Source organism: Drosophila subobscura, chromosome A (genome assembly GCF_008121235.1).
Source record: "Drosophila subobscura isolate 14011-0131.10 chromosome A, UCBerk_Dsub_1.0, whole genome shotgun sequence".
In the NCBI taxonomy this organism is placed as follows: domain Eukaryota; kingdom Metazoa; phylum Arthropoda; class Insecta; order Diptera; family Drosophilidae; genus Drosophila; species Drosophila subobscura.
In genome coordinates, this window is record NC_048530.1 from 18,187,051 (window position 1) to 18,201,049 (window position 13,999).

A 13,999-nucleotide genomic window follows, 5' to 3' on the forward strand; every position below is an offset into this window, starting at 1 on the left:
TTAGCCGCACCAATGAAGCGGGTGGTTGGTGGCTGGTGGCAGCGGGGGGCAACAGGCTCATGATGATAGTACATGGATAGCTTCAAGTTCAGGTTAAAGTTGTGGGCTGGGAGCGAACATTGATCATAAATTGTAATAAGCAAACGAGGGCTCACCGCACACCCTCCACATGCTCAGGCTTAACTTGAATCATGCTTAATCATGTGCGAGGGAGTCATCTTCATAATGCAGCAGCAGCTGCAGCAGCAGCAGTGCTTAAAGGCAGATTCCTGGTAGGCTCCACGAAGGAGCAACCAACACTTGAGAATGTTGCAATTGCTCAAGTGCCTTGTCATAATTGTATTAAGACTGAAAGCAAATGGTGGAAGAATATTTCAAACTATTTCAACATTTTACAAATGAAAAATTGTCAGTCATCAGTATTTTGGTGTACTTGTACAGGACCTTCCGCCACTAAGAAAGGACCTTCATAAGAAAGTCGCTTCTAGCTTTGAAAATGAAGCAGCTCAGGGGAGCCGCCAAGTTCATTAAGTACACAAGTGGCTAACTACACATCGTGAACATCCATCGTACATCCTGCTCGCGCCCCCCAACAAATTCCCGGCCGTCGGCTCAATTTGTCTCCGTGTTTTCGGGGTCGTCTCCGGCGTGTCTCTACGGGCGCTGCTGCCCACAGAAAATTCTTAGAATTCCGGAAATGAATGTGCGCAATTTCGCTTTGGACAAACAGAAGCAACGCAACGCAGAGGAAACTATATTTTCGATCCAACTCCCCAGCAGGCCTTGCTGCTTCTGTGGAGCTCTGACCGAGTGGTCCAAGTAGAAGGCAAGGCCCTCGGGCGAGTGTGTTGGAGGTGGACTGCCAGCGGACTGCCAGCGGACTGCCAGTGGGGATGTGTTTTGAAATTAGAATGAATTGCAGCTAATTGGAATGAGTTTGGAAGTGGAATGAATTGGATTTGAATTGAATTTGCATTGGCAATGGCTCGAGATTGAAAGTGTTGCAGTTCGAACGGATTTTCGAATTGCAATTGAAATTTAAATATTATGGGAAATAAGTTTCTGGAATGAAGGATCAATAATGCTTTGATTGGGAAGTGGCAAAGAGCTGAAGTGCATTGCAATAATAATTTGTGAGCCCGAGCCTCTGAGTCTGTGGCATTCAAATGAATAAATTTAGATTCGAATTCAAATGCGTTGTTTGTGAACTTGAAACTGAGCTGTGTGAATATTAAATTGGATATGTAAATAAATGTACGCACAAAGTTCAACAATATTCAGGCTCGCCCGAAAGTAGGCATTCTGGCAATTACTTAAACTCCGCTCAGACTCCAACCCATCCCTCTATCCGCGAAGCCATTAAGCTTTAATTACACAATCGCCAAAGTTAAGCCACCAAACCAAACAACCAGAAGCATGTGTGAGACGACGATTCAAAGACGGAGAAACTGTTTGTAATTTATTAATCAATTATTTACAAATGCGCACAAGGAGTCAGAGTTTGTTGGCTGTCGGTTGTCGGCTGTCGGCTGTTGGAGTTCTCGCATGGGAGGGAGTGGGTCTGACACTCAACCTGAGGCTGTATTTCACTAGATTAGCATGCAACAGCAATCGCCGAAAGCCACCAAAACACAACGACAACAGGCAGCAAGAGGCACGAAGCGAGCCACCACCACAGATGTATTTTTCTGTATGTGGCTGAGAACTTCAAAGTAATATTGCGTGGCCCACGTTTGTCTCTTACCCATTCCCACACAGCCGAGGCGGCCTCTCCAGCGTCTCCATTTTCATTTGCTTCTGGGAAAGATGTCGCTTTCATCTTGATAACCCTGATGGAACAGCCAAGATGCCGCCAAATGTAGCAACAGCAAACAGAAGAGCGCGCCAAGAATTTAACTTAATTAACTAATTGTGAGTAGGGCATTCTCGAAAAGTCCCTTCCTCTATTATTCCTCTCTACATGTAAGTCGGGCGCGTGTTTTTCTGGCGTGAAATTTCATATTTCACCATTTAGCCACGAGAAAATGCTAATCCCAACTATGTATTTTAGTGCTAAATTCTTTTGGGTGGGTGGTGGGCCAAGAGAGCAGCTGAACAGCCCATGAAGGCATATTCTCGAAGACTTTTTCAATGGAATTTCTCTTCAATAAAGTTCAGTTATCATTCCTGAATAGTTCATTAGAGAATCTTTAAAAAAATTGCAGTTTATGGAATTTCTAAACGTATTTCAAAATGTTTTCTTGTTGTGCCTAAAAATTCTTTTGTTGATTAACAATAATAATTCCTCAAAATATTCCCCTCCATTGCTCATATTTTATTTAATTTGCGTTTTTTCTTTGGCTTTCCCCTGCCACAAGCAGTAGCCACTCGACGTTCAAATGTCAACTAATCCTGGGATCATGCGTGGCATTACTTCTTCGGCATAACAACAAATAAAAACGTTTTCATTTTTGACAGATATTTGCATTGAAATCAAATTAAGATGTTCGTTTCGTGCACCGCCCCACAGCGCTCTTCGAGTCACGTTCGATTATCATTTTTGCTTGGCAGGCAATTCACAAATCATTTGTTTACACGGAATTTCTTCTCTTTTTTGATGCCCTGTATTCGATCACAAAGAGGGTATGTTGTTTTGGTAGAGAGTCTTTAGACTCCTCCAAACTCAGTGAGAGAGCAACATGATTTTTGTTTTCTATTAATCAAGAAAGATTTTCTTCAGATACCCAAAATGGTGGCCGGGGTATAGCAGTGTCGTTTGCCTCTTGTGTTTTTGTGGCATTGTGGTGCTGTGGTGCTGTGGCGCTGTGGTTGTTGCCCTCCCGCTTAAGCGATGTCAATCAATTAAATTTACACACCAGGCCAAGAGGAACTGACTGGCAGGACACGTTGGTATGGTGCGCAGAGTGATGGCACCCTCTGGCAACGCTTTATACATTTTTCATGATACTCGCGTGTCGGTTGCTCGGTCGCTCGGTTGCTCGGTTGCTGTCGCTCTGCAACACTCTCTGTGTGGGTTGCTTGGGTGGTTGGGTGTGGTGTGGTGGAAGAAGCTACAGCAAAAATTTGTAAGCGTGTTTATCTTGCTTTGTGTCTGTCTCTGTGTTGGTGTAAAGTGAGCTTATGAGTGGTTTGGGGGCACCGGATAGGCTGCCACATGAGGTGAAGGAGGCAGGCAGGAGGGCAGGCGGGCAGGCAGAGGCCCACAAAAGCGGCAGGATAACCTGCAGGAGCAACAGTAGCACAATAACATTTGCATTTGGCTGTGGTGTACGAGTGATTCCTAAGCTTTATGGAGCCAGAGCATTTATTGGTGGCTGCATTTCATTTGCTTGAATTTCAAGTACTACGAGCAACATTATTGCCCCACTGATTAGGCAGATTCATGACCGAGCGAAGCGCTCGTAAAACAATCCCATGGGAATGGGGCGTAGTTCCCTCGGTGAGCCAACAGTTTGAATTATGATTTTCAGCTGATGATTTAGTGAAGCGATTGATGAAGCGTTTGCCATTTCAGTTACCGCTTGTTTCGAGGCATATTGAAAAGAGGGTTCCACACATTTATTTACGAACTATTCATGAGGAACTGAGAACGCTTTGGTTATTCATTGATGCACTCATTATGCATTCATTTCTATGCACTATTAATAGACATTTATGCACTATTCATGAGAGCATTCTAAAATGTTCATGATAATTTCTAGCTATTTATGGAGTGGTCTACACTTGCAGACAGCTTACACCCAAGAGTATCCGAGGAATAACAAATACGAGTACGAGTAAAAGCCGCACGATTAGCCCCCAATGTGGGCACAGTCATTAGCTGGAATGCAGTTCCCAATTGAAGTTAATCAATCCTAAGCTATTCATAAACGTTTAGCCACATAATGGAGTGACATACCCGTGCACCCTACCATCGATCTCTGTGCTCTAGAAACTGTTGAGACATTTGTACAATTTGTAATTATTCTAGAACAAATTTCACTCTGTTGAATCCCAGCTTCAGACTCTCTCTCTCTGCCTTCTTGTGTATAAGAAACTGCAAGTTCGACCGCTGTCAGTATGCTGGCCAGTTCAGGGCTCAAAGTCAGTTAATACAAGCAACAAATACCCAAAGCCAGTTGCGGTGCCTTAATTTCCGAATACTTTTCATCACAAGAGTAGGAGCTGCTCCCTCTCCTTCCATCCAAGCTTGCAAACTGGCGCCTTTAAGGTATGCAGCGGCAGCAGGAGAGAGCTTTGCGTGCAACAAAGCGGGAATGTTGCGGCATTGTGGCACCCCCCGCCCAGCCCCTCTGCCAACTGGTACAAAGCGTTCGAGTCAAGTGCTTATCAGTGGCACTGCAAGAGGGCTGGGAAGGTTGAAGCTTTGTAACTTTGATGGGGTCGGCACCCAAACATCTTGACTGACTCCTGACTGCACTTTATGGTTCATTTTGCATGCCTCAGCTGAGCAGCAGCTGGAGTCGGACCTAGGCTGGACCTAGACATGCCTCGTGGCAAAAAAAGAACCAAAGAAAAAGGAGCAAAGTTTCCAGCCACCCAAGCCCGGCCCCCCAGCCCATCCTTCTCTTCCTGTCCATCTGCGCATCCACCTACTTTTGCCTTATGACTATGCGCTTTGGCATTTTTACTGCCGCTGCGTTCCCATTTACGAGACAGAGAATTTTGAGTTGGTTTTTCATTTTTAATGCCATATCTTGCTCTTGCTGGCTTCTTCTATGACACAGAGAGAGGGAGAGCGGGAGCAGAGGGCGCTGCAGACAATGTTTGTGGAGGAGGCACTGTGGCACTGTGCCACTGTGGCAGGGACAACCCACTCGTGTGCTGCCTTGTCCTTGCCTGCAGCGTTAAATTCTTGTTAAAATATTATGGAAAACTTCTACACAATTCCTTCGTATTCGGGGGCTTTAAAAAGAATTCACAAGAGAAATCTTTCGCTCCGCTTTTTCAGCCCTTTTTTGTTGTTGTTGCTTGTTGCTTGTTCTATACCCTCTCGCAGCTGTGGGGGACTATAATTGCAATCAAAAGTTTGCAACAGCAAAGAGCACACATTTATAAAGTATATTTGCATGCGCTATTTTTGGTTAAATAGTTTCAAAATATATAAAAGAAATATATTAAATATTTGTGAAAGTAATAAAAGCGCCTTCCATAGGGGTTTAAGGCGGTTCAAGAAAGCAAATTTCAACATTCAAAAAGCAATTTCACGTTTTAATATCTAAGCTTAGGTTTGTTTATTAATATTTAATACTTTTGTTGGAGCCTTATATCCAACTTCTTTTATTATGGATTGTCTTGTGGAGGCTTTGGAGCAGGACATTGTACAGGATGTGCTGCAATTAGCCAAACATTTAAAGAGAGAGAGAGAGAGAGAGAGCCAAGCCGGGGCCAAGCCATCCGCAATTTGACAGTTGAAAGGAGCAATTATTTCACTTCATTTCGCTTGACTTCACCGACGCTTTGGTTTGCTTGATGGCAGCTCCTCCTTGTACTCCGAGAATCACTTAACGGAGCAACTCGAGCGGCGGTGCTGCCTCTGCCCCTGCCCCTGCCCCTGCCTCGATCCCCTTAGCACGTTACATTTACGGCCATGTCGCACCTAATTAGGCCAATTAAATTTAGCTGCAAATTACACACATTAAATGTGTAAATTGGGCGGCGAATGGAAATTGAATTTAAATGCATGTCGGATGTCGTCTGACGTCTGTCGCCTGTCGCCCGTCGCCCGTGGCCCCTGGCCGCAGATCGCGTGAGCAACTTGTGGCAGATATCCCGAGGATTAGTCGCGACTAACGAAATGATAGAGCAAGCCGCAAAGGGGATACTCGCATTTAACCCCTGGATTAAACCGGTAATTGCCAAACGTAACTCAATTACATGCGAAATGCACAGCGCAAAATGCCATAATTATTTCCATAATTTTAAGGACGTTTTTCCATTAGAATCTTCCCGAATCTACCAGCGTTGGACTCGCTGCAGATCTTTCACGTTTCTCACATTTATATTCCGTATTAAATTCTGCAAAATTCACTCCGAAATGCACTTGAATTTTAACGCTCATTAACTTCACAATCATTTGATCTACGTCTGCAATTGATTGGGTGCCCGAGGGAGCTCTTATGGCATCACTGCCAACCCGTCCGTATCCCATACTGAACTGTGCTGTTCGGTTGTGTGTTCAACCATGGCTATCGCCTTGGGGTTCATCAATCAAGCGGAGAACAAAAGGCTGCCCACAACAAGATGCTCACTGCTCAACGCTCAACGCTCAAAGAGGAGCAACCGTTTTGTACCTTAAATTTAAACCGTTTAGGAACTGGGTGGCGCCAGAGGGTCCGCTTCGGAAGTGTGTGGGTGTGCATTTCGGATAAGCGCGGGGGCGACCCTAATTAAATGACTCTTTTGCGTAAAGTAAGGACCAGAAGTCGCCAAGGCCACACCGCAGCCGTGGGCGCTGTTGGGTGGAGTTCTATATTCAAGTCGTGTTTTAATTCAATTGCCGGCTAGAATTCTTTTCGGTACCTTCTGCGGCATCTCATTATTTAATTTCCGGCTGGAAGCATCTTGCACTCACCTGATCCGATTGTGGGACCATCCGGAATATTACGTCGAAAAAACGCCACAAATTCCGTATAATTGTTTTGAGTTGAGCATCAATTTAATTAGCGCACAAAAAATATTATATTTCAAGCGGTTTCAATTGCTGCTTTTTGGTTGATGTTTTTAAGTTTTAATCGAGATTTTTGGCTTCCTAAAAAGCTCTTCAAACACAGTAAAAAAATGCGAAAAAAACGTTATATTTCTTGAGTTTTGTGTAGTTTTTGTTTTTAGAATTTGAGAATTAATGTGACACTCAAACAGGTCTGTGGTTCCCGCTCTCAGTTTCGGAATCGGTTTCTTGTCCGCCGCACAACCGTCGCGTAGGACATTCGCAAGCGAACTGCGCGCCTTCCGTATCGAAACCGTCGCCAAGTGGAAAAACCAAAACAGATGCCGAACAGGACACAGAGGGGCCCGAAGCGAGGCTCGTGCGCCGATGTCTTGTGGCGCCGCGTGGGAGTAACTCAAATTTGTTGGCCAAAAAACCACTCATTGCGCCACAGACATCCAAAGAACTAGAAACTAAACTCTTTCATATTTTAGAAAGTTTTAGTTTTAATTTTGATCAATTTACGGAACAGCAGAAGGCAGCGGACAGCAGGCAAAAGGCAGTTCAGTCTGCCATTTGATTTCACAATTACTCTTCATGAATGCGATTTGTCAACTGAAATTTGCCCCTAGAATTGTTGCTGCTGCGCCAATTGGCTCTGCCTTTTAGCGATAATAAATCTTCGTTCTATTATTCGGCTGTCCAACTCGATTAACATTATATTAAATGCCAAACAAAATAAAACAAAACACACTACCGAAGGGATAGTTTTGGTGGTGTTAACACATGCATACCCTTTCCAGATCCAATGTGATGAAATATGTTGAAACTATTTGGATTCAGTTTAGCTTGGGGTGAATCTAGTGTACGTGAACACATTCGAAATATGTTGGAATTGGAATCATAACATAATAAATATATTCTATTAAAAAGATTACAAGAACTAGAGTACATGTAAATACTTTTCTCGTAGTTTTAATTCGTACATACATTTGTGACAGTCCCGATAACCGCCTCAGTTTCGCTGCAGCGATCTTGCACAGCAGAACCTCACAAGTTGGAAGTTTCCAGAAATTAGAACCGATCATTTGAGTGCATTGGCGGCTCTGAAATTGGAAGCAGTGTTTTATTATTTAAAAACATTTGTTTTATTACCCTCGCAGCTTTGCTATTTTGTTTGCAATAAAACGAAGAATGGGAGTCCCCTAGTTATTCGTGGCATGTAAACGCTTCATATGCTTCTTCAAATTAATGTCACTTGATGACTGAAGGTCAAATTTCACAATTAAAAATTAAACTTACAAAATTAAGCATTTTTGGTGCAAAATAAATGTCCAGAAATTACAACTTTTCAGATATTAGAATCACACCAGGAACTATGTGGCTAAAATTTGTTAGATTCTGCTTTATTTAGATAAATAAAATGAGATGTTTTAAAATAACTTAAGCTGAAAACATACATTTTTCAAATGAAAGTGCCTTAAGAGGCTTAAGAAAAGAAAATTATCATAGAGCACGTTTAAAGCCCCAAATCTGTGTCGGGTAGTGTTATTAGTCAGAGTGGCCAGAGCAGCGACTCAATGTCACAGAGAAGCAACCGAAATGTGGCAGATAATGTTACACGCAACAGGCACACGAGAACCAAAATATTTGTAAACAAAGCCGAATCCGAAAACCGAAAGCGAAGTGAAAATACGTTGAGCACTTACTCAATTGAGTGTAAAAACAGCCATGAGTCGATAACCCTTATGAATGAACACAGATATTGGTGTTTCAATACCCAATTATTACATTTTTAGGCGGCAAACTCACGCTGAACTTGCCATTCACGATATTGAAATTAAAAGTTGTCCAATTAACACAAATTTGCTGTAATCCACTACAATAAACAGTTGCTTAAAAAAACTCAAAACCTAAATTTAGCGGGAACGATGCCGATGCTACGTAGTGTGACCGTAATCTAATAAAGCGATATTCCAGAAAATGCAATTGCCGGCCGGATCTCCAATTGATTGGTCCCATTATTCATAAATGCAATATAATGATTAATCCATTATTATTTATGCCAAATTTCACACTCAAGAAGTACGTTGTTGATATGCAACAAATGCATAGTTACCAAGTACAAAAATTCCATTGAGAATATCAAAATCGAGGAATGCGAATACGGTATATTGTAAAAATGAGAAGGTATATTTTGATATACTTCTGAGGGTCAGGCGGTATATTTGATCGATAAATCCGCGGCGGTCACACTGCATCCCAAACCACGGCCTCATGTGGTTCTTCGACGTGACTTTTTTAAATAATTTAAATTAAGCATTGAGCATAGATTAAATAGCCTCAAAAATGAAACGTCGCGCCTCATTTGAAGGCTCCAGCTTAACAGAGCAGAACACGCGTAGGATGCGCCTGCAGGCCAATGCAATGCTGAATGCCAGCCCTTTTGATCCGACGCCACTCGCCAAATTCATCCTAAACTTGGTAAGTCTCAGCATAAACTCAAAGTACTAAGTGAAACCGAAGCTAAAACCATGCAAATACCATGTCCTTGCAGAAGCAGAAACCGGCCAATATTGACCAGTACGATTTGATGGCCGTCCTGGAAGTAATCTTCACGAATTTGCTGAAACGCGAGTCCCTTGAGCCGCAGGCGCTTCAATGGGATTCCCTGTACACAGAGACTTGGTCTCTGCTGCTCGAGCGTATTGGCTCGTCGTCCCAGGTGGAGACACAGATGGCCCTGAAGGTGTGCATGTCCCTGATCAAGGGCGAGGCTGAAAGTCCCGTCGTGGAGGGAGACTGGCCCATCGGCAAGCTAAAGAGCATTCTCGAAATTCTAATCAACGGCCCAGAGCGAACCATTGTACTGAAGGAGTTCGGCAAGTACACCAAGTGCCTCGATGTACTCAACTTGGCCATCAAGTTCGCCCTCGAACTGGCACCCACCGGCGACTACCAGCATGACACCATCAAAGCGATGAACTATCTGTCGCTGGTCAACCAATTGGACTTGGGCAAAGCGGTGCTCTCTGCCCAAAAATATCACGTGGACACGAACAAGTCGCATCGCAGCTTCACCTACGAGAAGGCTCGCAAGAAGTTGAACAAAATTTGGCGTGGCATAATCGCATCCAGCAACGGCATAGACGAGGATCTGCATCGCATGGTGCTGGTGGTGCTGCTGGAGCGCATTCTGCCCCACATGGAGGATCCCATCGGAGTGACCGACTTCCTCATGAACTCACTGCACGAATATGGTTTGTCTGCGCAAAATACAAACAAATATTTCATACATTTTCATGCATTCAATGTGTCCCTTTGCAGATGGACCCATTGCCCTGCTGGCTCTGCAGGGCATCTTTGTGCTGATGCAAAAGCAGAACATCACCTATCCGGATGTCTACGAGAAGCTTTACCAAATGTTCCACGCTCGCGTTTTCAGCAACAAGTACAAGTCGCGCTTGTTCTACTTGGCCGACATTTTCCTTACCTCCACACATTTGCCGGAGAATCTGGTGGCGGCATTTGTCAAGCGCTTCGCACGTCTGGCCCTGAAAAGCCCACCCAAGGATGCCGTGATCATGATACGTTTCATCTGCAACCTTTTGCTACGCCACACCGGCCTACAGAAGCTAATTCGCGGCGATCCGCTGGCCGAACAGGTCACGGATCCCTACAATGAAAAGGAAAAGGATCCAGTCAAGACGGAGGCGCTCAATAGCTCGCTCTGGGAGTTGCATTTCCTGCAAAAGAACGCCATACCCGAGGTGGCCAATGCAGCGACGTTCATCAACAATCCCCTGCCCATTATGGAGTTTGATCTGGGACCACTGCTCGATGTAGAGGACAGTCGGGTAAGCAGCGAAGAATGGGAGTTTGGGAGTTGCAATTGATTAATTAATTTGCGTTTGCTTTTCTCTTGCAGATCTTTGACGATCTATTGAAGAGCAAGGCCAAGCAGTATATGCTGAGTTACGAGAACACCAAGACTTTGGCGCTGGCCAAGAATGACACTGTCACCAAGCACTTTGATCTAGTCTAGAAACTAATTTTAATGTTTAATCCTAAGCGGGATGACGATTGTAGTTGTAGTTGAGCCCTCTGGGACGAGCCAACTCGGTTTGAAACCATTTGGATGGTGAAATATAATTGATATTTCCAGCACCAAAAACTCTGTTTGCCCGTGCATGAATCGCCGCTGTTGTCGGCTGCTGTTGCCTCAGCTCGGAGCAGGTGCGACAGGGTCGTATCAAGGCAAAGTACACACACTCGGCTATGGAGAGGAAGCTGAAGCCCAGGAACAGGCCCATGAGACCACCAACATTAGCTGGAAGATATAAAAAAGAAATTTAAAAGTAGTTCCCTTGGGGTCGCTGGCAATTACGCACACAAAAAGTCCGAGAAGCCAATGAACTCTGTCTGCTTGCTGGCCCGATATGTCTGGTCCTTAAAGTACATGTTGACCACCGCAATGCTGCGCTCCACGTAGGCATCGGTGAAGTTGAGACTGACATTCGGGTTGGTCACGTCGAAGCCGTCGTGCGAGATCTTCGTCGAGTAGGTGATCGTGTTGAAGGTCAGATCGAAGCAGCTGGGCAGGCACTCGTCGAGGCAAGACTCCATTGCCTCAATCGTGCCCAAGCGTATCCGCTCCACGCACTTCCGCTGCCCCACCGAGCAGATGCTGTCGTTGCGGTGCAGGCGCGGCATGTAGAAGGAGACACAGCCACAGTGAAGCAGCAGCAGCCTCGACAGGCATTCGGCGGCGCAGTTGCGCTGCGTATAATGGGCAAACCAACGCAGCTTCAGCTCGTTGCGGAACAGACATCGCCTGTACTTGCGGTGCACGCGTCGCAGATGATTTTCTGTGCGAATTTTGGCCGGATCTATGCGAAGTTTCGTCTCCATGCCGGGTGCCAGCAGGACGCCCGTCTCGCGCACATTGGGCGACTCGTTGGGACTGTGCAGGGCGACCTTGAAGCCAATGCTGCTTGATGATGAGCAGTAGTAGGCATCGGCCTGTACGTCCAGCGTCAGAGACAGTCCCAGGGACTCGCCTGTGCCTTGGGCTGGGCGCGGATACAGCAGACTGCCTGGATACTGGCCCCGCCTGTAACCCAGCTCCGCATGCCAATTGACAGCCTGAAAGTCTTTGGGTAAGGTCATATTTCGTTGGGAAAATGAAGCGCTGCAAGAAGAACAACATAAACAAGATATCCAGGCTGTATTGGGGGTTTTTGACCAGTTTCTTGTGGAATATTCATTTTCTTTGAAGTACAATAATGCGTTAGCACATTTAATTTCAATGAAAATACCAAATACTCAAATTTTCGCGCCTCTTTCAAACCCGCTAGGTCATTATCGACAGTGCGTTTGAGCGTCTATCGAGCCAAAAGTATATTTAATTATGTTTATGTCAGTCTGAGCTATTTAAAAACAACCTATTAATTGGCATTGGTCTATAATACAATTGGTTTTTAATAAATTAAATAATAAGCTATCGCGCCTAGTCGATATTTAACCTAACAGGGTTGCCCTGGACTTAAAAACATATTAAGTGCATAGTTTAGTGCAGGGCTGTGCTTGTGTTACTTGTTGTTAAGTGTTTATTGTTTAGTGGTATAATTCACAATTTATTTGTACGTGCTAAATAATTTATTAAACAACAATGACATGCACGCGCCTCATCGATAATCAGCTATCGATAAGAGCGCCCACACAGCCAGTTGATGGACTGGCTGCAAAAAGTTGGACACCAACAACGAGTAGAATGTGTTTAAGTGCTGAGTTTTGCTTACCAAAATCGAAAGAAATGCAACGTTACCTGCTTTTGTACATGAAGCGTGGATGCAGCATGTTAAAAACACAGCACAGGCCCTCATCGGTGACAATTGGATAAAACATTCTCGCACATTCATAATCGTCGGCGCCGAAGCGACAACCGATGACCATCGATTGGCATGGCTGCGATATCTGTGCGTGAGACATTCCGTTAAAAAATTGATACAAATCTAAATAACATATGCATACATTCATTATGAACTCTTCCCAGTTGGCCCGATCCTCTGTGACCCGCTGAACATCCACCCTGCGACGGCATAACACCTGCAGCATCGCATAAGCGGCCGAGTCAGTGGCCAGGGTCGCGACCCTGCTGGCCAAGGCCTGGTTTAGATTGCAAATTGTGACGGCCGGAAATGGCTCATTTGTGATGTACGTGAGCTCCGGATCAATGCCCACTATCACCGGTGTGGTGTTCCACTTGTCGAAGGCATCCTGTATGAGGTAGGCGGCCATTGAGACAACAGCCAGCATTGCAACACCAAAAAACAATCTGAAAAGGTATGAAGTGCCTTAATCCTCTGTAGCCATGTGCTCACACATGTGTGTTTTGTGTTATTTACCTGTCGCTTTTGCGTAATTTCCCATTATTGATATACTTCAGGCCATGTATAGTCGTATTGCGACAGAACTCATCTGTGTTCCTGGCCAGTATGCGCCGCCACGTTCCCATCGATATGCGGGTGCTCGCCTGTGGCTTGCTGCTTACCTTTGGGTATGGCTGGCGGCTCCAGAAGAGTGCCAATTGGCGGCGACTACGGTACGGTCGCATCTTCAGTCACTTATTGAATGAACCCATGACTGGCTGTCGCTTGGGGGTAAGCATCCATATGTATTACATTAATTTTCAATTTGTAAATTAAACAATTTGTTTATTTGTTGTCTAAGGTGAGCGCTTGGCTGCTTTTCTGCTTGTGCTACTTTTATTGTGGTTTATGTCTCCTTAAGCTGCTCAGACATTTGTACATATGACTGGTTTTATTATTTTGTACAAAGTAAGTCCTTAATGCAGAATCAGAATACTTAAGGTAATTGTTATAAATTTTGTTCTTATGTTCAAGGGGCACCCGAACATTGCCTGAAACTTTGCGCAGCTTGTGAGGACTTGACACTCCAGCTAAATGCTTTGGGCCCTCTGCAAGTGATTGGCGGAATGTTAGTAGATTTAAAACCAAACTAGGAAATATCATTGACCATTTTCTATTACAGAAATGGAAAGACTGGAAGCTGGCGATACAATTATACAAAAAATGCGCATAACCAGCGGTAGACCAGAGCAACAGGAGCTTAAAGAATTGTTGGATGACTCGGATCTACTCGAGGAAAACTCCACAAAGTCCATTTTAAACTTGTGAGTAGAAATACATTTGGGAGAAATATAAAGGCCGCTCTGCAGCAGCAGAGAGGCGAATTATAATAGGAAAAGCGAGACAAATGTGATGTTAAAGCCAATCCAACAACAATGCGGCGTGTCATTTTGAAAGCGAAACATATAAAAAGACTAAA

The 13,999-nt window shown here is 44.5% G+C and overlaps 3 protein-coding genes across 3 annotated transcripts in view; 1 reads left to right on the forward strand and 2 right to left on the reverse strand.

The window, feature by feature from the left end:
- Positions 1 to 7,727, reverse strand: part of LOC117903035 (allatostatin-A receptor) — an 82,073-nt gene extending 74,346 nt beyond the window's left edge. The window contains exon 1 of the mRNA XM_034814765.1: positions 7,640 to 7,727. The gene's annotated coding sequence lies outside the window, so the exon portion shown is untranslated. The remainder of the gene's footprint in view (positions 1 to 7,639) is intronic.
- A 1,172-nt stretch (positions 7,728 to 8,899) lies between these two features.
- LOC117899042 (nucleolar complex protein 4 homolog B) lies at positions 8,900 to 10,820 on the forward strand. Its single transcript, XM_034808805.1, has 4 exons — positions 8,900 to 9,133; positions 9,207 to 9,909; positions 9,977 to 10,506; positions 10,578 to 10,820. The coding sequence occupies exons 1-4, from the start codon at positions 8,999 to 9,001 to the stop codon at positions 10,692 to 10,694; spliced, it is 1,485 nt and encodes a 494-aa protein (XP_034664696.1). The 5' UTR covers positions 8,900 to 8,998; the 3' UTR covers positions 10,695 to 10,820.
- Positions 10,705 to 12,920, reverse strand: LOC117899051 (pickpocket protein 28). The gene is made up of 4 exons (XM_034808818.1): positions 12,683 to 12,920; positions 12,477 to 12,625; positions 11,041 to 11,840; positions 10,705 to 10,979 (listed from the first exon to the last, which is right to left on the reverse strand). Exons 1-4 carry the CDS (start codon positions 12,764 to 12,766, stop codon positions 10,717 to 10,719), a joined length of 1,296 nt encoding a protein of 431 aa, XP_034664709.1. The 5' UTR covers positions 12,767 to 12,920; the 3' UTR covers positions 10,705 to 10,716.
- Between the last annotated feature and the right edge of the window lie 1,079 nt (positions 12,921 to 13,999).